General features: G+C 39.8%; 1 protein-coding gene across 1 annotated transcript in view; it reads right to left on the minus strand.

Moving 5' to 3' along the window:
- TFB1M (transcription factor B1, mitochondrial) overlaps positions 1-22452 on the minus strand; it is a 64372-nt gene that overhangs the window by 36451 nt on the left and 5469 nt on the right. The window contains exons 3-4 of the mRNA XM_043457345.1: positions 7844-7952; positions 6445-6596 (exon numbers count right to left, since the gene is read on the minus strand). Coding sequence (XP_043313280.1) covers positions 6445-6596; positions 7844-7952 — 261 coding nt within the window. The remainder of the gene's footprint in view (positions 1-6444; positions 6597-7843; positions 7953-22452) is intronic.

Here is a 22452-nt window from a genome sequence, read left to right on the forward strand (position 1 = left end):
GAGGGCTCCAAACATATTTGTAATATCTTATTTCTTAAAAAAGGTATGAAAAATGTGGTATTATGTTGGACAAAGCTGAGTGATGGATGAAATAATTATACACTTATTTTTCTAAAATGTATCCTGTTCCTAGAGCTCCCTGGACCTCTTCAGAGTCAACATTTAAACCTCTTCTAAAGGATACAGAGTCAACATTGCAGACAGCAATGATTACTGGAACAGTCCTGGGTCAGGTGTGCCTCACTACTCAACAGTCAGAGATGGAGTGATTCTTTAAGTTCTATTTACTGGGCTGGGTGTTCCCTTTCCTGCTTCACTGTGTTAACCTCTAATGGTCCCTTTTACTTTGCTGCTTCTAACCAGCTGTGGCCATGAAAATCATGTAATTTGACTTGTAAAAGCTTTGCCTTTAGTAAGATTTAAACATAGGCTTTAATATGAGATGCTGAGAAAATTTCCTACAGGCAAAGTTAACTATAGATTTTTATAGTACATTTTGTTATTCAGAAGCCATACCTCATCTCAGCCCTTTTTACTTTAATTTACCTGGCTCCTGTCTATATTTGGACAGTTAAATTTATTGGGAAGTCAAGTTCAAGACAAGTGATGAGCTGCTACAGCATATACCACAAAATCAATTCTTTCTTAGTAAAACCTAGAATTGTATATATTCTCAAGCAAATAACAAAAACAACAGAAGTACAGATTTGTTAAATAATCATCTCATGGATCAAATGGTCAAAAATATTTCTAGTTCTTCATAAAGGAAAATAAGGAACTTAATTTTACCACTGCCGTTAAGATTCAAATTTTCTAAAATTCATTGTACAAACTGGCACAATTCAAAGCACCTGCACAAAACTAAAATCGAGCATGAACATAATCACAAAACTAGAAAATAAACCAAAAGAAATGCCCGGATACTTAAAAAATTTTTCAGCCTGGATTTTCTTCTAGTATTTTATTTTACATTTGAAAAGTATGTTCCCATTGATAAAAGGAAGAGAATTTAAAAATCACTTTAACCAAAAGCAAACCAGAGAGGCATGGAGGGAAAGCTAATTTGCTATAAAGACACATGAAAGTGTCTTTCATTTAAGAGTGCTATGTATCCACTTCTGCCAGGAGAAAGGTGTATCCTGACCCATGAATCTTAACCCTCCTATCTCTGGCTTCCCTGGTGGCCAGGGCAAGAGATGAGGGTTCCCTCCCTGGGTTGGGAAGATCCGCTGGAGGAGGGCATGACAAGTCACTCCGGTATTCTTGCCTGGGAAATTCCACGGACAGAGGAGCCTGGTGGGCTATAGTCCATGGACACAGACACGAACTCAGTGACTAAACAACAACAATCCCATCTTTGCAGCAAATACACACAGGCTTTGGAGATGAAAACACGTCAATCTCATAACCTGGAAGAAAGCAGCACAAATACCTGTCCCTCATTTATTAAGGAAGAATTCAATCCACAGACCAGAAAGCTCTGCAAAAGACTTCATTAAAAGCTACCCTAAGAGTTCAACGGTTGATTGATCCAACCACTCAAACATTTGATGTTTCTTTGATATATTACAGGTAAAGCTATGAAAATTCAAACTCCATTACAAGATATATTTGAAGAGCAAAAAGTTCAGGGAACCAAACCAGGTAATTTTTCAGTAAAAGGAAACCTCTAACCCTCGAGCTTTTAAAAAATTCTGATTGAGTGTAAGAAAAACAAGGGGTCAATGAATTCACAAGAACAGTTTTTCTATTCATGTAAAATAATTTTACGTAGAAAAATTAGGCTTATGCTTGAGAAACTGCAGAGCCAAATATCAGGGACAATGAGAACTAGATAATTTATGGAAAGGCCATTCCCTTCTCCAGCCATGGTCCTCTGGAGATGGTAGATAAAGAGGTTGATGCTGGACCCAGAAAGAAAAGACCATAGATCCAGTCACACAAAGCACTGGAACATCATGATTTCAGCAGAAAGCATATGGCCTGTGTTCAGGTTCAGCTCTCCCTGCAGCTAGCTCCATGACAGTTAAGCTACGCTGAGTCTCAGTTTCATCACCCGTAACATGCGGTTAGATGAGATTTGTTAAGGTCTCATTTACTGCTATACAGTCTGATTCTATTTTATGAGCTGCAACTTTAAAGTGTCTATAAGCCCCTTAATGTGTATGAGCTGAATTCTTACATTTACACCCTGTCGTCTTAGAGAGAAAGGAACAAGACAAACATGCTCGTTTCTGCTCTGTAACTCACAAAGCCAAGCCAAGCAAATAATTCTAAGTGCTTTCTGTGGCTAAAATTCAAAATGCAAATATGACAGTGTCAAGAACAAAGAGAGGGAAAATAGGAGAATGCTGCTATATAGTCTTCCACTGAAACTCTCACTTGCAAAAATGTGAAAATCAGTCAGAGGACCAGTGTTATCTATACTTTTAAAGCACTCCATTAATTATAGACTCAATATAAACTCTTCTTAATATTCAAACTAAAATTTAACTAAATCAACTTTTTGTTAAAGAAAAATAATTGCATATGGTAAAGTGGAAGCAACACTGTTATTAATAACAAGTGACACTGAGTCATTGAAAATGTTTCTCCACCTCTTCAGCCTGTTCCTTTACTCTTTCCCCCCAAAGAATGGGAGTATTTTTGCATTTCTATTGTGTTACTGAAGAGCAGAAATACCATAATCATCATATCAGCTGAGGAAAAAAATCCAAGGACAAATCCAAAAGTTGAAAAAAGCAACAAAGAGAACTATTAGCATGGCCTCGATTCAAACCAACAGAAGAGCACTGACAAGTCACAAGGGGATGACTCGGACCTCAGGAAAAAGAGGATGTCATCTTAAGAGTTTGTTACAAACACAAAAGGCTTCTACGCTTTTGTGATGGATTTTATGGTCCAATACTCTAAAACGAGAATTTTCAACTTTGGTGGCTTTGACATTTCGGGCTTGTTAATGCTGAGCAGACCTTCGCTGTGGGGCCTGTCCTCTGCCCTGGAGGACGTTCACCAGCTGGCCTGACCGGAAGTGTCCCTCGAGTGGGGGATGGGGCAAAACTCTGTAAGGGAACATGGGGAGAGAGGGATGGATGTAAGAAAACATTTCTTATAATACATGCATAAATTATTTGAGAGGAAGACACTGGAAGAGTTGAACTAAGTCATCCAGTGTCTACTCTCAAAGCAATTCTGATATTAAGCTGTCTTGCTTTTTTTTTTTATAGAAACAACCATTAAGCTGACTAAAATACACAGAACAACAGGTTTATAAAGTGGACATGGCGCAGTAAGGGGCCGTTATCAGTGCCAGAAGGGAAAGGAGGTGAGCCTCGGGCCTGTCCAGCTTATGGCTGGGAGGCCACCCTCACGCCACAGCACAGGGAGAGCCAAGACACAGGGGCCAGAGAAGACCTGGGCTTCGGGAGACAGAGGCTGATGTTCCGGGAGGCCGAGGCAGCGACAGTCTGTGCGGCAGGCTACCAGAGAAGTGCATCACGGAGCTGAGAGATCTTAGGAAGGAGGTAGAGACAGGAAGGGAGGGAGTGGAGACTCACTTTGAGCAGAGCAAGGATCTGCGAGGGGTGTATGAGGGTAACTCCTCAAGGCTAGGGAGGCTGGACAAAGTACTACTGGAAAGCTGTCAAGACAAAATGGAGCTCATACAGGGCTGGATATAGCCTGCATTCCCAACAGCTAAAGTAGAGAGCCCATGAAATACACAGGACACAGGGTGGCTTCCTCAGAAACACCATGGCTTAGTAGTAGGACTTAGCCCCTGGTCAAAGGCTGCTTTGGACCCATCATAACAAAGCTTGAAAGGCAAACCTCAAACCAATCTGCAAGTACTTTATCTATGAGCCAGAACAAAACCCACCACTCAACCCTATACAAGAAAATCTGACCCTCAACAACACTGGGGAAAAAAAAAAGGCCTCCCAATAGCCAGTATAGTAACAAAAATTACCAGGCTTGCAAAGCAGAAAAATGGGACCCAGAGCAAAGAGGGTGGGAAACATCAACTGGTAAAATAGTACAGAAATGACAGAGGTAATGGAATTAGTAGGCAAAGATCTTGAAATAGCTATTACAAATATTATATATATGCATAAGGATGCCAAGGACAGCATAAACATGAGAGAAAGGGAAGATATAATAAGACTCAAACGAAGCTTTTAGAGATAAAAGTACAGAATCTGAAATGGAAAATCAATTATCAACAGATTTGACACTGCAGAATAGGGTGGTAAATTTGAAGTTGCAAGCCTTATGACCCAGCATTGCCACCTTGAGGTTTGTACCCTAGAGTAATCTTGCCTATGTGTACTAGCTGAGATCAACATAAGAATGTTCATGACTGTTTGTAATAATGAAACACTGAAACTAATGCGGGGTCCCCAAACAGGAAAACAGACAGATAAGCCTGACAGATCAACAGTCAGTTGATAGTAAATAGTTGTATAAATAAGCTACAGCTATGGACATCATGAGCAGATAAGGATAAAAAGAATATACACTGTATGAACCCATTTGTATAAAGTTGAAAAATGGACAAAACTGAAATATATTATTATACAGGTAAGAATCTGATAAACTACGTAGGGAATAATAAATTGCAAACTCATGGTATAGATTATCCTGGTAATAAGTGGGGAACAGGTGATGCAATCAGAAAGAGGCATACAAGAGGGTGTCAGAGATGTTAGTAATCTAATTATTAACTTAACTTTAATTGGATTTAAAGTCTTTAATGGGATTAAAGACTTTAGTTGGATTAAAGATTTACTGAGCATGACCATGCCCACCAGAGCAAGACCCAGTTTTCCAAACCACACAGCTAGTCCCTCCCATTGGGAAGCTTCCACAAGCCTCTTACCCTCATCCATCAGAGGGCAGACAGAATGAAAACCACAATCACAGAAAACTTACCAAAATGATCACAGGGACCACAGCTTTGTGCAACTTAATGAAACTATGAGCCACCCTGTGTAGGGCCACCCAGATGGACGGGTCACAGTGGAGAGTTCTGACAAAACGTGGCCCACTGGAGAAGGAAATGGCAAACCACTTTGGCATTCTTGCCTTGAGCACCCCATGAAGAGTATGAAAAGGCAGAAATGTACGGCAGTGAAAGAAGAACCCCCTAGGTTAGCAGGTGTCCAATATGCTACTGGAGAAGAGCAGAGAAATAATTCCGGAAGGAATGAAGAGGCTGAGCCAAAGGGGAAATGACACCCAGCTGTGGATGTGGCTGGTGATGAACGTCCGGTGCTGTAAATGAGAGTACTGCATAGGAACCTGGAATGTTAGGTCCATGAATCAAGGTAAACTGGATGTCGTCAAACAAGAGATGGCAAGAGGGAACATCAACATTTTAGCCATCAGTGAACTAAAATGGATGGGAATGGGTGAATTTAATTCAGATGACCATTATATCTATCACTGTGGGCAAGAACCCCTTAGAAGAAATGGAGTAGCCCTCACAGTCAACAAAAGAATCTGAAATGCAGTACTTGAATGCAATCTCAGATATGACAGAATGATCTTTCATTTCCTTCATCAGAAGAATCAGAAATGATCCTTCATTTCCAAGGCAAACCATTCAATATAGTTATCAAGTCTATGCCCCAACTACTAATGCCAAAGAAGCTGAAGGGTTCTATGAAGACCTACAAGATCTTCTAGAACTAACACCAAAAAAAGATGTCATTTTTATCATAGGGGACTGGAACGCTAAAGTAGGAAGTCAAGGGATACCTGCAATAACAGGCAAGTTTGACTTTGGAGTACAAAATGAAGCAGGGCAAAGGCTAACAACTCTGCCAAGAGAACACACTGGTCATAGCAAATACCCTCTTTCAACAACACAAGAGACGACTCTATACGTGGACATCACTAGATGGTCAATACCACAGTGAAGAGGATGATGGAGGATGAGATGGTTGTATGGCATCACCGATTTGATGGGCATGAGTCTGAGCAAACTCCAGGACATTGTGAAGTACAGGAAAGCCTGGTGTGCTCCAGTCCATGGGGTTGTGAAGAGTCAGATGCAACTGAATAACAATTTGACTTGGGTGGTGGGGATTCAGCTGTTCTTTTGATTAAGCCATACACACACAAAGCTCTGAAAATACATGATACACTCTTATATTCATTTGTCATAAAAAAGAACTGCTGATAGCCTGCAGATTCCCTCCTTTAATCTCTTTGCTTCAAAAACTGCTTTCACTGCTCTGAGGGTTTACTTTTTAGAGACAAACTTGGAACATGCCAGTCATGGGAATACCTAGCAGGCTTATGCGAACCTAAGTCTATATATTGAATAATGAGGCACCCAACCAACCCTCTTACCTTTCTCAACTCCAAACTGATAATATTCTTTTTATTTTGTTCTGGTAATTTGATCATGTGATAAAACAACCAGAAAAAGTTAAAACTTACCTCTGCCACTTCCTTTTGAAAAGTCAACATCATCCGGGTTCTACCATATGCGAATGGTCCATTTCTTTGAGAAACATTTTCAAGCCACTTGATAATCAGTGGGGTTGATACACTAAAAGGCAGATTTCCAATAATGTGTACATTTGGAGGATCTGGTTGGCATAAGAAAAAACTTGGTTTGATTATTTCATCAATGTGTTATGAATACAATTTTAGTTAAGAGTAAAATCAAACTGGGTATTAATAGCATCAAACAAAAGCATACAAAAAGATAATGGCTGAGTATTTTTCAGTCCATTTATTATTCAGAAGTAATGTTTGCTCACAATCAGCTTTGAATTAAAGGGAAAAAACCCCACCTAACTACTATTCAGTTAAAGTCCCCAGGTTTTGGCTTAGGAAAACAAGAAAAAGAACTGGTTTGAGGGAAAAGATCATTTAGCCTTGGACCTGAGGTCAAAGTTCCTACGGGACACCAGAGAATCTGTCAGATACCCAGGAAAGGGATACAGGTTGGACATGAAGATTAAGTGTGTACAATATATATGTGGTAAGTGAAGTCATGGCAGGAGAAACAAGATTTAAGATGTGGGTGGAAAAATAAACCACCAGCAAAGTTAGAGAAAGCTCAAAACAAGGTGAAAGGAAGACTAGGTGGGCCTGGTATCAGGGAAAACAGAAGCAGGCAAATCTTCTAGATGAGAGGAACAGTTTAACACTGGGGAACTTAGAGAAGGTTGGCGGCAGGCAGTCAGGTGGGTCACTCCTGTTGTCTGTGACTGGCTGGGCAGGGCAGAAAACGGAAGGCGGTCACTGAGAAGAGCCGGTTGGAAGGGGGAGACGGGCAGAGCCAGTCACTCTGAAGGAGCCTGGTGTGGAGGCACCCCCAAGTCACACCTCCAGCTGCTCTGAGGGGTTTTATGGGCAAGAAACACATCTGTGTGTTCCAAGGAGCTGGCACATAGCAGGCACCCAATAAACTGTCTATGAATGAAGAGTGCCACAGAAGGTCACTGAACGTAAAAGACAGAGGAAATAAAGTCAAAAGAAAGGTGGGGTATGGCTTGGTTCACCAAAACACTTTTTTCCCCATTTGGAAAACACTTTCTAGTTCATTCCATCTTTATATGGTATCATAAGTTTATATGAACAGACCCCAAAATATTTGAAAAATATTAGTATCAGATAAATTTGGATGAAGAGAAAGCAATTTGATTTTTATTTTGGAAGAAAGTGTAAAAGCAGAAAAAATTGCAATGCACCTTACCTACTTGTTTATCTAATTTTAATATAAGTATATAATAAATATTTATAATGTATGACTAATAATACAAATATTTGTAATCTAAACAATTACAATTACAAAAGAAAATAAGAAAACCAACCCAAAGACACTTACCATCCTCCCACCGTCTTTTGAGACTTTCTGGAAAAGCCCTTTCTATCTTAAACGTCAAGACATCTCCATGGATGATTCTCAGTTTTCCAGGTGCTGCATCAGAAAGCATCTAGTTTACAAAAAGGTCAATAAAATGAGCTCATACATTTTGGAGAACAGTGGAATTAATTTTTTGTTCCAGCCAAATCTGTGCATCATTAAATCAATATGAAAAGTTAGAGATTAAGAATGATCATTAACGAACTAATAGCATGCTGCGTCCACTGCAACAGACAACTGTGGTGTTTGACTTTCAACACGTAAGAATGACTGGGAATGGTGGCAGATAATAGTATAACAGCCGCCTATAAGATCACAAATATTGACATAATTTTGACCCTCAGGATAGCTTATATTTAGGTATAGATTTAGCAAAAACTTAACTCCTGTATTTTTAAACTGGGGACTACTTAAGTCTCCCAAGGCAACAGAAATAAAAACAAAAATAAACAAATGGGATATAATCAAACTTACAACCTTTTGCACAGCAAAGGAAATCATAAACAAAACAAAAATACAACCTATAGAATGGGAGAAAATATTTGCAAACAATGCAACCGACAGGGCTTAATTTCCAAAATATACAAACAACTCATACAACTCAACAATAACAAAAAACCCAATCAAAAATGGGCAGAAGAACTAAATAGACATTTCTACAAACAGATGGCCAATAGGCACAAGAAAAGATGATCAATATTGCCAATTATTAGAGAAACACAAAACTACTTCACACTGATCAGAATAGCCATCATTAAAAAGTCTATAAATAACAAATGCTGGAGAGGGTGTGGAGAAAAGGGAACCCTTCTACACAGTTGGTGGGAACGTAAGTTGGTGCAGCCACTGTGGGAAACAGTATGGAGGTACCTTAGAAAATTAAAAACAGAATTACCAAATGATCCAGCAAACCCACTCCTGGACACATACCCAGACAAAACTGTAATTCAAAAAGATACAGGTCCCCTAATGTTTTTAGTGGCACTATTCACAGTACCAAGATGTGAAACAACCTGATGTCCATCGACAAATGAATGGATAAAGATGTGATACAGATGTACAATGGAATATCGTTGCTGTTCGGTCACTAAGTCCGACTCTGTGATCCCACTGACTGCAATCTGCAGGCTCCTCTGTCCATTGGGTTCTCCAGGCAACAATACCAGAGTAGGCTGCCATTTCCTTCTCTACAATGGAATATTACTCAGCTATTAAAAAAAGAAGGAAACAATGCCATTTGCAGTAACATGGATGCAACAAGAGATTATCAATGCTAAGTGAAATAAGTCAGAAACAGAAAGGCAAATATCATATCATATATATATGGAATCTAAAAAACAACACAAATGAATTTATCTATGAAACAGAAACAGAATCATGGACCAGTCAGTGAAGAGACTGGTGGCTGCCAGGGAGGAGGAAGTTTGGGAAGGATCAAGTAGGAGGTTGAGGACAGCAGATATAAGCTTGTATATATAGGATGAATAAACAAGATGCTACTATTTAGCACTAGAGAAGAAAATGGCAACCCACTCCAGTATTCTTGCCTGGGAAATCCCATGGACAGAGAAGTCTACCAGGCTATAGTTCATGGGGTCACAAAAGAGTCAGATGTGACTTGGTGACTAAACAACTATAAGGCACAGAGACCTATATTCAATATTCTATGAAAAACCATAATTGAATAGCAGAAATTGAAACAGTATAAGTCAACTATATGTCAATCAAAATACTGATTAACAAATAGAGACTAAAGACATTATAATGAAATACTGAGAATTAGGAAAAATCATATGAAAGATGAACTTAACTAAATCTTTATATCTTAAGTACATACAAAGGATTCTACATATTGTCAAGATCTTTAACCAAATCTGCAAGCAGAGTCAACCAAGCAGAAAAGTCATGTGTCACTGCCAAGCTTTACGTGGCACTCTGAGACACTCCCTTGACCAGAGTGCTCCTGAAGTAATTCTGATCCACAGGCACTTTCAACCTAGTGAATTATCCTGCATGTTTTAACAAAAGCTACTTCCTGGACAATTTCTACCTTCCACTCTTTGTTGTCCTTCCTTTCTTCAGTTTTTCTGAGTAAAAAACAGAAGCACTTCTTTCATCTTTTTTCCCTCTTTCTCATCCACCTTAGCATCACACCTTAAGAAATGCTCATAGTACTGAAGTGTTGGCACCTAACTAAAAGGAGCCTTACAGGTAAGCCATCTATAAACGTGCATTGTGTTAAATGCCCTAGACTCAAAACAAAACTTGATTCTTGAAGTCCTTAGTAAAGAAACAAACAACAGCCAGATGCAATCCATGAGCTTATAAAGTTAACATGCAAGAGAGAGTAAAATCAATGAAAACAAGTACATCTAAAGAACAGTGCAGGGAAGAGATAGTTAGGGAGTTGTGGTATCAATATGCATACACTGCAATATTTAAAGTGGATAGCTACAAGGTCCCCCTACTGTAAAGCACAGGGAACTCTGCCCAATGTTACTGGCAGTCTGGATGTGAGGGGAATTGGGGAAAATGGATACATGTATATATGTATGGCTGAGTCCCTTTGCTATCCATCTGAAACTATTACAACATTGTTACTGGCTATTTTACAATATAAAAGTCAAAAAAATAAAGTAGATTACAAAAGGAAAAGGTGACCCTCTTCCCACATTAAATCTCAGTTCAGGGAACTCAGAGAACCTTGGCTCCAACTCAGGAACTTTTGCCTTTAGCATCCCCTGGATCTTCTTCTCTAGTTCAATTAAAGCTGAATTCTCTATCCTAACTCTCCTCTAATTCAGGCAACTGAGGAAGGATGAAAGCACCATCTCGAAAGCCATGGAGGAGACATGGACCAAGGCACCTAGCTGTAGATCATTCACACCTCTGGGTCAACAATGTGCCTTGCACACACTTCTTTATAGCACTGTGTATTGTAATCATATATATACAGGTTTCTTTCCCCTATAACAACAGAGGCCCCTTAAGGGCACCTGCCTCTCATCTTCTTTAACATCCCCTGCGGCTGCAATAGTACACAGTAGGTGCTTTATATATGTATTTGACAAATGAATAAGTGAATGATCAAATGGCATTCAGTTTTCTATGAAGCTGGAAAACTCCTCTCCTAGCCTATGATATATGGGGGCCCATAGCATTTGAAAGGTCCAAAAACTTGCAGACATTTATTTCACTGATAAGTCAATTATACTTGTAATGTTGGAGAAACGCATAGCTGAAATGCATATGCTGATTAGAGGCTAACCATCTTAAGTTATGGGAATCATCTAGTTTGATCTGTTTAGCCACAGTAGTTTAGCAAAAATAATTGTGCACCTCTGATATTAATGTACTTATGGACTACTATAAGTTACCATAATTTGCTAAGACTTAATCTGATGAGTTCTGGACAAACTTAGAAAATATAGTAACTTAGACATACTACAAAAAAAGGGAGATCTCTCTTTCTATAGGACAGGCTTTTACCGTATAAAAATTGTTTCCATGATAGCATTTACCATTAATGAAGAACATTAAATTCTCTTCTGTAATTATCCTTCACATAATTAAAACAAAACAAATAATTGTACCAAAAACAAAGAGGCAGAATTAAAAGCTTATGTTTCACAATGTCAATATATAGGAAGTAATGAAGTAATTAGTAATTAAGGCTAAAACAAAACAATGTAAATTTGGCTCTGTGGCATTAATTTACATGCTCTGATAACTTCAACCATATTTGAAATGTTTTCCACCTTGATAAACACAGCTACATACGAGGAAACTGGTAAAAATACACATTTACCTTCCTTTCCCAAGTTTAAAGTTGCTATTTCGCTGGCTTATGTGTCAGTCAATGACACACCAAGTCCTCCTGTGCTTTCTCTAAGAGGTCTACATTTTCCAGGACGACTCTCTAGCTCGAGCTTTCCCTCTCCCACTCCCCACTGCAGAAGGAATGAATGCTACTGTTCACAACTTTATGTGAAGGCCCTGAGCAATTATGGAGGCAAAAAAAAAAAAATGTTGTACAAACAGAAATGACAGTATGATTAGGGACAGCAGCCATTTCAACAGCTAATGATAATCAGCAATGACACAGAAAGACCTTGTAACCAACCACTAATAGAGGAAAATGTCTGCACTATCATAATGATATTTGGGAAATGACAAAAGGGTGGGACAGATCACTATTACAGCCCTTCAGGAACAACACTGGTGCCTGTCACACCTCAGAACTCTGGGAGTGCTGCCTCGTATTGACCTCAAAGGCACACTGACTATCTATGATGGCACTTAACAACAGCCAAATGAGTAATTTTACAGACACTCAAATTGTTCTACCCTTTTCAATCCCATGTTTTTCCAAAACGAGACATAAGCAAGCTTTGAGTAAAAAGCATTCATTAAACAAGGTTGTAAAAGAAGAAAACCAAACTGCGATAAAGGAACCATACAAAGTATGTTGATTGTGAGAGCTGTACATAGTACCAACCCTAGAGATGTTAGATCCTGCAGCCAATGTACTGAAGTGTATCATTTTTACTCAGTGTTGGAAGTAATCACATACGCTTTTCTGGTATTAAGCTCTATAAAGGGTACAAGGAAGAAATAGAGAATGCCTTTGATAAAACTAAGAAAACAAATGCAGAAGTGTTCTTCTCAGTCACCTAAAAATCTCTCTCCTCTTACAAGTCGAGTACTTAGTGAATGCTGTCCTGCATGTATGTGTCAGGCGGGTGATGGTGGAGGCTAAGCTATGGTCTTAACTAGGTAGTTTGCTGGTGATCTAATTTGATGAGGAAACAATTTGTGCAATTTCTAGAACCTATGCCCATTTATAAATTCCTTCCGGGCAAAAAACTAACAGCCATTTTATGTTTTACGCCACCTTCTCAGGGTGAGGGGCTCAGGACAGCCAACACTGTACAGTGGGCTAAGCCTTAATTACACAGCCCAGTAATATTACCGTCTTTCTAACCTGCCACATACTGCCTTTTCATACTGTTCATGGGGTTCTCGAGGCAAGAATACTGAAGTGATTTGCCACCCCCTTCTCCAGTGGACCACGTTTTTTTAGAAATCTCCACCATGACCCGTCCATTTTGGGAGGCCCTGTATGGCATGGCTTATAGCTTCACTGAGTTACACAAGGCTATTATGATCCATGTGACCATTTTGGTTAGCTTTCTGTGACTGTGGTTTTCATTCTGGAGGCTGTGGGATTGTACTTCTTGCTTCTTCTGTCTGCCCTCTGATGGATGAGGATAGAAGGCCTGTACAAGCTTCCTGAAGGACTGCCTGTGGGGAAAACTGGGTCTTGCTCTGGCGGGCAGGGTCATGCTTGCTAAATCTTTTTCTGCTGATGGGTGGGGTTGTGCACCCTGCCTGTTAGAGGCAGTCCAGTTCTAGAGTCTATAGGCTCTATGGTAGGGCTAAAGGTGACCTCCAAAAGGACTTACGCCAATACGCACCCCCGAGGACAGCTTCTGCCAGTGCTCCTGCTGACCTGCGCCTCCACAGGAGGCCTTCACTCACTCACAGGCAGGCCTGGCTCAGTCTCTCATGGGGCTAACTGCTCCTTTCCCCTGGGACCTGGTGTGTACAAGGTTTTGAATGCATCCCCCAAGAGTCTGTTTTCCCTAGTCCTGTAGAAGTTCTATAATCAAATCCCATAGACCTGCAAAGTTAGATTCCCTGGGGATTCCCATTCCCTTTGCCAGATTTCCAGGTTGGGAAGCCTGATGTGGGGCCTAGGACATTCACAACAGTCTAAGAACTTCTTTGGTATTATTGTTCTCCAGTTTGTGGGCTGGAGGTTCATAAAAATGTAAGGAGGTGATAACAAAAACCATCCCCCCAAAAAAGAAATGCAAGAAGGCAAAAGTGGTTGTCCGAGATAGCTTTACAAATAGCTGAGAAGAGAAAGGCAAAGGAGAAAGGGAAAGATATATTCAACTGAATGCAGAGTTCCAGAGAATAACAAGGAGAGATAAGAAAGCCTTAAGTGAAAAATGCAAAGAAACAGAGGAAAATAGAATAGAAAAGCTAGAGATCTCTTCAAGAAAACTGGAGATACTAAGAAACGTTTCACAAAAAGATGGGCACAATGAAGGACAGAAACAGTACAGATCTAACAGAAGCAGAAGATATTAAAGACAAGGTGGCAAGAATACACAGAAGAACTATACAATAAAGGTCTTAATGACCCAGATAACCATGATGGTGTGATCATTTACCTAGAGTCAGATATCCTGGAGTGTGAAGTCAAGTAGCCCTTAGGAAGCATCACTACAAACAAAGCTAGTGGAAGTGACAGAATTCCAATTGACCTATTTTGAATCCTAAAATATGATGCTGTTTAAGTGCTGCACTCAATATGCCAGCAAATTGGGAAAACTCAGAGGTGGCCTTGGAGAAGAAAATGGCAACCCACTCCAGTCTTCTTGCCTGGAAAATCCCATGGAGAGAGGAGCCTGGTGAGCTACAGTCCACCATGGGGATGCAAAGCATTGACAGATTGATTGAGCACAGCAGTGGCCACAGGACTGGAAAAGGCCAGCTTCCATTCCAATCCCCAAAAGGCAATGCCAAAGAAAGTCCAAACTACCACACAACTGCACTCGTTTCACATGGCAGCAAGGTCATCCTCAAACTCCTTCAAGCTAGACTTCAGCAGTACATGAACCAAGACCTTCCAGATGTACAAGCTTGGTTTAGAAAAGGCAGAGGCGCCAGAGATCAAATTGCCAACACCCACTGGATCAAACAGAAAGCAAGGGAATTACATAAAAATATCTACTTCTGCTTCACTGACTACACTAAAGCCTTTGACTGTGTGGATCACAAAGTGTGGAAAATTCTTAAAGAGATGGGAATACCAGACCACCTTACCTGCCTCCTGAGACATCTGTAGGCACGTCAAGCAACAGTTAGAATCGGACATGGAACAATGGATTGATTCAAAATTAGGAAAGATGTACATCAAGGATGTCTATTGTCACCATGCTTATTTACCTTTTATGCAGAGTATATCATGTGAAATGTCAGGTGGATGAATCACAAGCTGGAATTCAGATTGCCTGGAAAAATATCAATAACCTCAGATATGCAGAACCACCCTTATGGCAGAAAGCAATGAGGAACTAAAGAGCTTCTTGATGAAAGTGTAAGAGAAGAATGAAAAAGCTGGCTTAAAACTCAATATTCAAAAAACAAAGATCATGGCATCCAGTCCCATCATTTCATGGCAAACAGATGGGGGAAAAAGAGGAAATGGGCAAATTTTATTTTTCTTGGCTCCAAAATGACTGTAGCCATGAAATTAAAAGATGCTTGCTCCCTGGAAGAAAAGCTATGACAAACCTAGAAAGCATATTAAAAAGCAGAGACATCATTTTGCTGACATAGGTCCCTATCGTCAAAGCTATGTCATTTTCCAGTAATCATGTACATATGAAAGAGTTGGACCATAAAGAAGACTGAGCACAGAATTGACTTTTTTTCCAAACTATGGTGCTGGAGAAGACTCTTGAGAGTCCCCTGGACAGCAACGATATCAAACCAGTCAATCCTAAAGGAACCTGAATTGCAAGGAACTGCAAGACTGATACTGAAGTGCCAATACTTTGGCCCTCTGATGCAAAGAGCTGACTCACTGGAAAAAACCCAATTGACCTATTTTGAATCCTAAAATATGATGCTGTTTAAGTGCTGCACTCAATATGCCAGCAAATTGGGAAAACTCAGAGGTGGCCTTGGAGAAGAAAATGGCAATGATGCTAGGAAAGACTGAGGGCAGAAGGAGAAGGGGACAACAGAGGATGGGATGGCTGGATGGCATCACTGTGTCAACAGACATGAGCTTGGGAGAACTCTGGGAGATAGTGAAGGACAAGGAAGCCTGGCGTGCTGTAGTTCATGGGGTCGCAAAGATTTAGACACAACTGAGTGACTAAACAACAAACAATAAGAACATGTACAGCAGAAACTCACTCAGACTCATCAAGGGATTAGATGTTTGATTTAACAAATTTCCTATTCAACCCGGGGCTTCCTTGGTGGCTCACATGTAAAGAATCTACCTGCAATGCAGGAGACCCAGGTTCAATCCCTGTGGGAAGATCCCATGGAGTAGGTCAATGGCAACCCACTCCAGAATTCCTGACTGGAGAACTCCATCAACAGAGGAGCCTAGTGGGCCATCTTCCACTGGTCACTTAGAGTCAGACACGACTGAGCAACCAAGACTTTTTCTATTCAACCAATGTAACTCCTTTAATTGTCAACATTTCTTAAAAATAAACTTACAGATATAAATCTTTCTAAACTATACTGCACAATTCTCTTCCTAAACTACAAACAATGAACCCAATTTCAGTCTTGTCTTGATGACTTGGGTCACTGTTGATTGTCGATCAACGGCCTCAATAGTTAGGGATCCTTCCCTACTGTGCTTTTGCTTTTTGTAGCTCTTCTGCCACAGTAATAACTGTTACTTCTTGTTGTAAGTCAAGTGGTTCTGTAAGCAGTCAGTGGGGCTGCTTCCAGCATTGGTCTCTGTACTTATTTGCAGTGGACTAGGAGATCACTTTGGCTGTGAGTCAGCTTTTCCTAATTGGTGGAGTGTTGTCTATGTTATGATTAACTGTGGTCATATCTGCATCAAGTAAGTTACATGTGGAAATATGCAGTCATCACAACAGGAAGTCCTATTTAAAATTTGCTAAAGAGCTTGTAGGGGGAGGAGCTAAGATGGCGGAGGAATAGGATGGGGAGACCACTTTCTCCCCTACAAATTCATCGAAAGAACATTTGAACGCTGAGCAAACTGCACAAACAACTTCTGATCGCTAGCAGAGGACATCTGGCGCCCAGAAAAGCAGCCCATTGTCTTCGAAAGGAGGTCCGGTCCCTGCTATCACTGGGGCACTGAAGAAAACAGGGCTGAGTCTTAAGGATATGGATTTGGTGGAAGTGAATGAAGCTTTTGCTCCTCAGTACCTGGCAGTTGAAGAGTCTGAATCTTGACCCAAGTAAGACCAATGTGAATGGAGGGGCCATTGCTCTGGGTCACCCATTAGCAGGATCTGGGTCACGAGTTACTGCACACCTGGTTCATGAATTAAGGCACCAGGGTGGAAAATACGCTGTAGGATCAGCCTGCACTGGAGGTGGCCAAGGAATTGCAGTCATCATGGAGAACACAGCCTGGAGAGACCAGGCAGCCTGCCCTGGTCCATGCTCACATGACTTGACCAGGCCACAGTAAACCAGGTGACCTTCAGAGTAGATGCAAAACCAGCCATGCTCTGCACTGAGAGTGACTGGGTTTGGGCAAGGGATGGTGAAGCAAAGACCCATTTATCATAAACAAGAGCCCATGCCAGAATAAATACTCTCAAATGTGTACCAAATATGCAGCATTTCTGAACTGAAATCCAACTAGTGTAGGCTTTAAAGGGAATTGTATTCTTGCCAAATAACCATCACTTATGCCTTAAATAATATGATTGCAAGGAAACTGAATAAATACTGCCTTAACTTCAAAAAAAATAATAAAATAAAATTTGCTAGAAAGAATTTCAAACATTTACTACCTCTGATTAAAAACAGGTCCTTTTGTTAGAATGACTAGATTACTTTATATCTCCCTTTGCAAGAGGATGGGGAAGGGGAATAATTGTAAGAACAGCCATTAATTGACTACAGGCAACAGACCAATCTCTTTACACGAATTTCTATCTATCCTTACAATAACCACAAATGAAAACTAACATTCCCATGCTGCAGATGAGAAAGCTGAAGCTAAAAAAGGTTCAAAGGCAAGCTCAGGGTCACAAAGCTAGTAAGTGCCATATATGATATCTGAACACCAATCTATTTGATTCTCAATCCCATGAAGTTCATGTTGCCTATCGAGTAGGAATAATCACCGTTTATCTTATAGAATTCCAGAGGCAATACTAACAATACTCAATGCCTTACAATCTCCAAAACTCCATGAAATAAATACCTTAATGGTTAAGAAAAATCCTAGAGCTTCTTACTTTGGTCAAGATGTAATACAGGAGACAGACCAGTTACACTCTTTCACTTTAAACATTAAAGAGCCAGAAATGCTGAGGCAGTATTCAGATGTTGGACAACAGGAAGTGCAGGAAAACCTGCAGATCCAGGAAGCTCTCGTTGGCCCATGGGCAAGAAACATGAAGAAAAGGACACCAAGGCACATCTTTAGGAAAACACTCAAAACCAATGATAAAAAATCATCAGCTATAAAAAGGGACACACATTTGAGTCAGTTCTAATGTGGTGGATGAACCTAGAGCCTACTATACAGAGTGAAGTCAGTCAGAAAGAGAAAAACAAGTATCATATAACAATGCATACATGAACGGACTCTAGAAAGACAGTACTGATGAACCTGTTTGTGGGGCAGCAAAGGAGACACAGACGTAAAAGAACACACTTACAGACACGGATGTGGGGATGGACGGAGAGGGTGGGGTGTGTGGAGAGAGTACCATGGAAACACACATCACCACGTGTAAAATACACAGCCGATGGGTATGTGCCATATGACGCAGCGAACTCAAACTGGGGCTCTGTGACAGCCTAGAGGCAGGATGGGAGGGGGGTGCACAAGGGAGGGGACATGTGTGCACCTGTGGCCGATTCATGCCGATGTTTGGCAGAAACCAACAGAATACTGTAAAGCAATTATCCTTCAACTAAAAATAAAATTATAAAAAAGAAAAAAATCATAAAAACAGCCCAAGAAAAAGACAGAAGCAAAGAAAGACAGATTTGTCAGAAACAACAGAAGTAATAAGATAGCAGAGCAACATCTTAAGAGCACTGGAGAAAAACCCCAAAACCTGACAGCATGTTTTTAAATACAAAGGCAAAATAAAACTTTTCCAGACATACGAATGCTGAAATGTATATTATAGAGATCCACACTATAAGAAGTGTTAAAGAAAGCCTTAAAAGTAGAAAGAAAATTAAACTAAATAGAAATATAGATGAAGAATACCCAAAATAGTAACCTCAAAAGGTAAATACATAAGCATTTATATTTGTAAAGTCTCTTTAACATAGATTTGACTTTTACAACAAAAATAATATTGTATTGTGAACTTTGTAACACATGAACAAAAATAACAACAGCACAAAAGCCTGGCAGGGAGAGATGCAAGTATATACTAGTTTAAGATTTGTGTATTGTACATGAAGTGGTATCATTACTTGAAGATAGGATGGGTATGTTAAAGATGTTTGTATACTATACAACTTCAATAAACCACTCCAATAATAAACAGTTACTGATAAACTGTGACAGACTGAATACTGGCCCCACAAAGACCCCTGTCCTAATTCCTGGAACCTGTGACTATGTTATGTCACACCGTAGTAGGGACTCAGTTGAGGTGATTAAAGATTCTGACACGAGATTAGTCTAGACTATCCGAGTGGGCCCAATATAATCACAAGGGTCCTTGCATGAGTGAGGCAGGAGGATTAGGATCAACAGCAGAGATGTAGAAGCAAGAGGTCCATAACTAATGATTGCAGATAGATTCTAGAAGCTGATAAAGGCAAGGAATCTAAAAATAATAAATGTGCAGAGGGCATGGAGAAAAAAGAACCTTCCCACACTGTTGGTGGGAATGTAAATCAGTACAGTCACTATGGACAAGAGTAAGGAGGTTCTTTAAAAACCTAAAAATAGAGCTACTATATGGCCCAGCAATCCCACTCCTGGGCATATACCTGGAGAATACCATAAGTCAAAAAGATACATGTACCCCAATTCATAGCAGCACTATTTACAAGAGCCAGGGCATATAAGCAAACTAAATGTCCATCAACAGAAAAACAGATAAAGATGTGGTATATATATGTGTGTATGTGTGTATATATACACACACATATATATAATAGAATATTACTCAGCCATAAAAAAGAACAAAATAATACCATTTGCCACAACCTGGATGGACCTACAAACTGTCATATGTAGTGAAGTAAGACAGACACAGGAAAACAAATATGAGATATTGCTTATATGTGGAACCTAAAAAAGAGAGGTACAAAAAAAAAACTTATTTTCAAAACAGAAGTACAGTCATGATGGGATCAACAGAAAACAAACTTAGATTCTACCAGAGGATAGACAGGAGGGATACAGTCTAACAGAGGAGAGAGAGGAGGGATGAATTGGGATTCTGGGATTGACATATACATACTACTTTATATAAAATAGGTAGCTGATAAGAACCTGCTATATATAGCACAGGGAACTCTAAATACTCCGTAACGACCTACATGGGAAAAGAATGAGGAAAAAAGAGTTGATATATGTATAACTGATTCACTTTGTTTTACATATGAAATGAACACAACATTGTAAATCAACTATACTTCAATAAAAAATTTTTTTAAAAGGCAAGGAAATAGCTTCTCCCCTGAAGCCTCCAAAGGATGCAGCCCTAACCTTGCTTTTAGACTTCTAACTCCTGAGAACGGTAACAGAATAAATGTATCATTTTAGGCTGCTGAATTTGTGGTAATTTGTTACAGCAGCAATAGAAAACTAATACATAAGGCAGAGATGACCAGATTGGTGGGGAAAGTGCAAGACCCACTATGCACTGGCTACAAGAAACACATTTTAAATATAAAAACACAATTAGGCAAAAAGTGGAGAAGATATACCACTCTAACACTTATCAAGAGAGAGCTGAAATGGCTATATTAATATCAGACAAAGTAGATTTCAAAGTAATGAATGTTACCAGGGGTAATGAAGATCATTTCAAAATGATAAAGAAGCCAATCATCACAGAGATACAACAATCCTAAATGTTTACGTACCCAGTAACAATGCTTCAAAACAGATGAAGCAAAACCTGATAGGATTATAAGGAGAGACAGCCAAAGCTGCAATTAACAGCTGAAGATTTCAATCCCTCTCCCTTTTGTGACGCTACAACACTAAGAGAAAGCAAGCCCAGACGCTCAGTGTTAGTTTGATGAGCGAGAGAACGTCTCAGTGTTCCCATGAAGTGAAAGTCGCTCAGTCGTGTCTGATTCTTTGTGACCCCATGGACTGTAGCCTGCCAGGCTCCTCTGTCCATGGAATTTTCCAGGCAAGGATACTGGAGTAGGTTGCCATTTCCTCCTCCAGGGGATCTTTCTGACCCAGGGACCGAACCTGAGTTTTGTGAGGCTCCTGCATCAGCATGTGGATTCTTTACCGCTGAGCCACCTGGGAAGCTCTGCTCAAGGCATGGAGATGGAAATTTCATTGATTACCTACATCAAAAACTGTACTGAGTGCCTACTAAGATGAGGCATTCATTTAAACTATAACAATCCTATGAGCAAACTGAGGCACAGTGAGAGTTACCTGCCCAAAGTCACATAAATAGTAAATGGTAGAGCCAGACATCAAACGTAGGTCATTTGAGGCTAAGAGTCTGTTCTTTACTACAAAAATCACACTACAATGCTTTCACGTATTAGACACATTTTCTTACAACATGCTAATAGTGAAAAACCTGTATGTTATCGCTATGTTCTTTTCCCTAGGCTGCCTCGTGATAATATTTTAAGAACTTGAATTAAGCTACAAATGACATACTTTCAGCTAGCAGACATTTTATAAATTATTACAATTTCTTTAAAAAGTAATTCTATTAGCTTAGATATCACTAAAATGGAATCCTTAAAATAGACCACTCTTTTTGCCTTTACTCAGTTTTATGATTAATTTAGCACCTCTAAAAGAAAGTGGTTTTACATATTGAAACATTCTTTACAAGAAAAAGAAGTCTATTTGATATTTTAGTACCCAACATTTCTTTTTAAGGCAAATTCCTTTCCTGCACATGCGACACTAAAAATTAATTTTGCTCCTTCTACAAAAACAGAAGTCAAATATATATTTCCTACACAGCAATTTACCTTGAAATCAACCTTCATATTTAGGGAAAAAAAGCACAAAACTTTGATAATCAATGATACACAATTATTTGGTCTCACCATTAAATAACACATTTAATCGGCTAATTAGATATCTACAAAGAGTCAACTTTTCTATCTCCATGTGAAACATTACCGAACCTGGTATGTGCCAGGCACTCTTACATGTTGTAGAGACATAGCAGGGAACAAAACAGACAAAAACACCTACCCTCATGGCACTTACACTCCAGAGGGGTGAAGAAGTGTTAAGTCGCTCAGCTGTGTCTGACTTTGCAACCCTGTGGACTGTAGCCAAACCAGGCTTCTCTGTCCACCGGGTTTCCAAGGCAAGAATTCTGGAGAGGGAAGCCATTCCCTTCCCCAGAGGATCTTTCCTACCCAGGGATCGAACCCCAGTCTGCTGCACTGGCAGGATTCTTTACTGTCAGACACTAGGGAAGACCTCAAAGATGTGAGACTGACAACAAATAAGAACATATGGTGTGTCAGATGATAATAAATCTCATGAGACAAATAAAACAAGGCAGAAGTTAGGAGTGCAGGGATACCGGAGGGGGCAGTGAAAAGAGTGTGGC

Source organism: Cervus canadensis, chromosome 33, assembly GCF_019320065.1.
Source record: "Cervus canadensis isolate Bull #8, Minnesota chromosome 33, ASM1932006v1, whole genome shotgun sequence".
Lineage (NCBI taxonomy): Eukaryota > Metazoa > Chordata > Mammalia > Artiodactyla > Cervidae > Cervus > Cervus canadensis.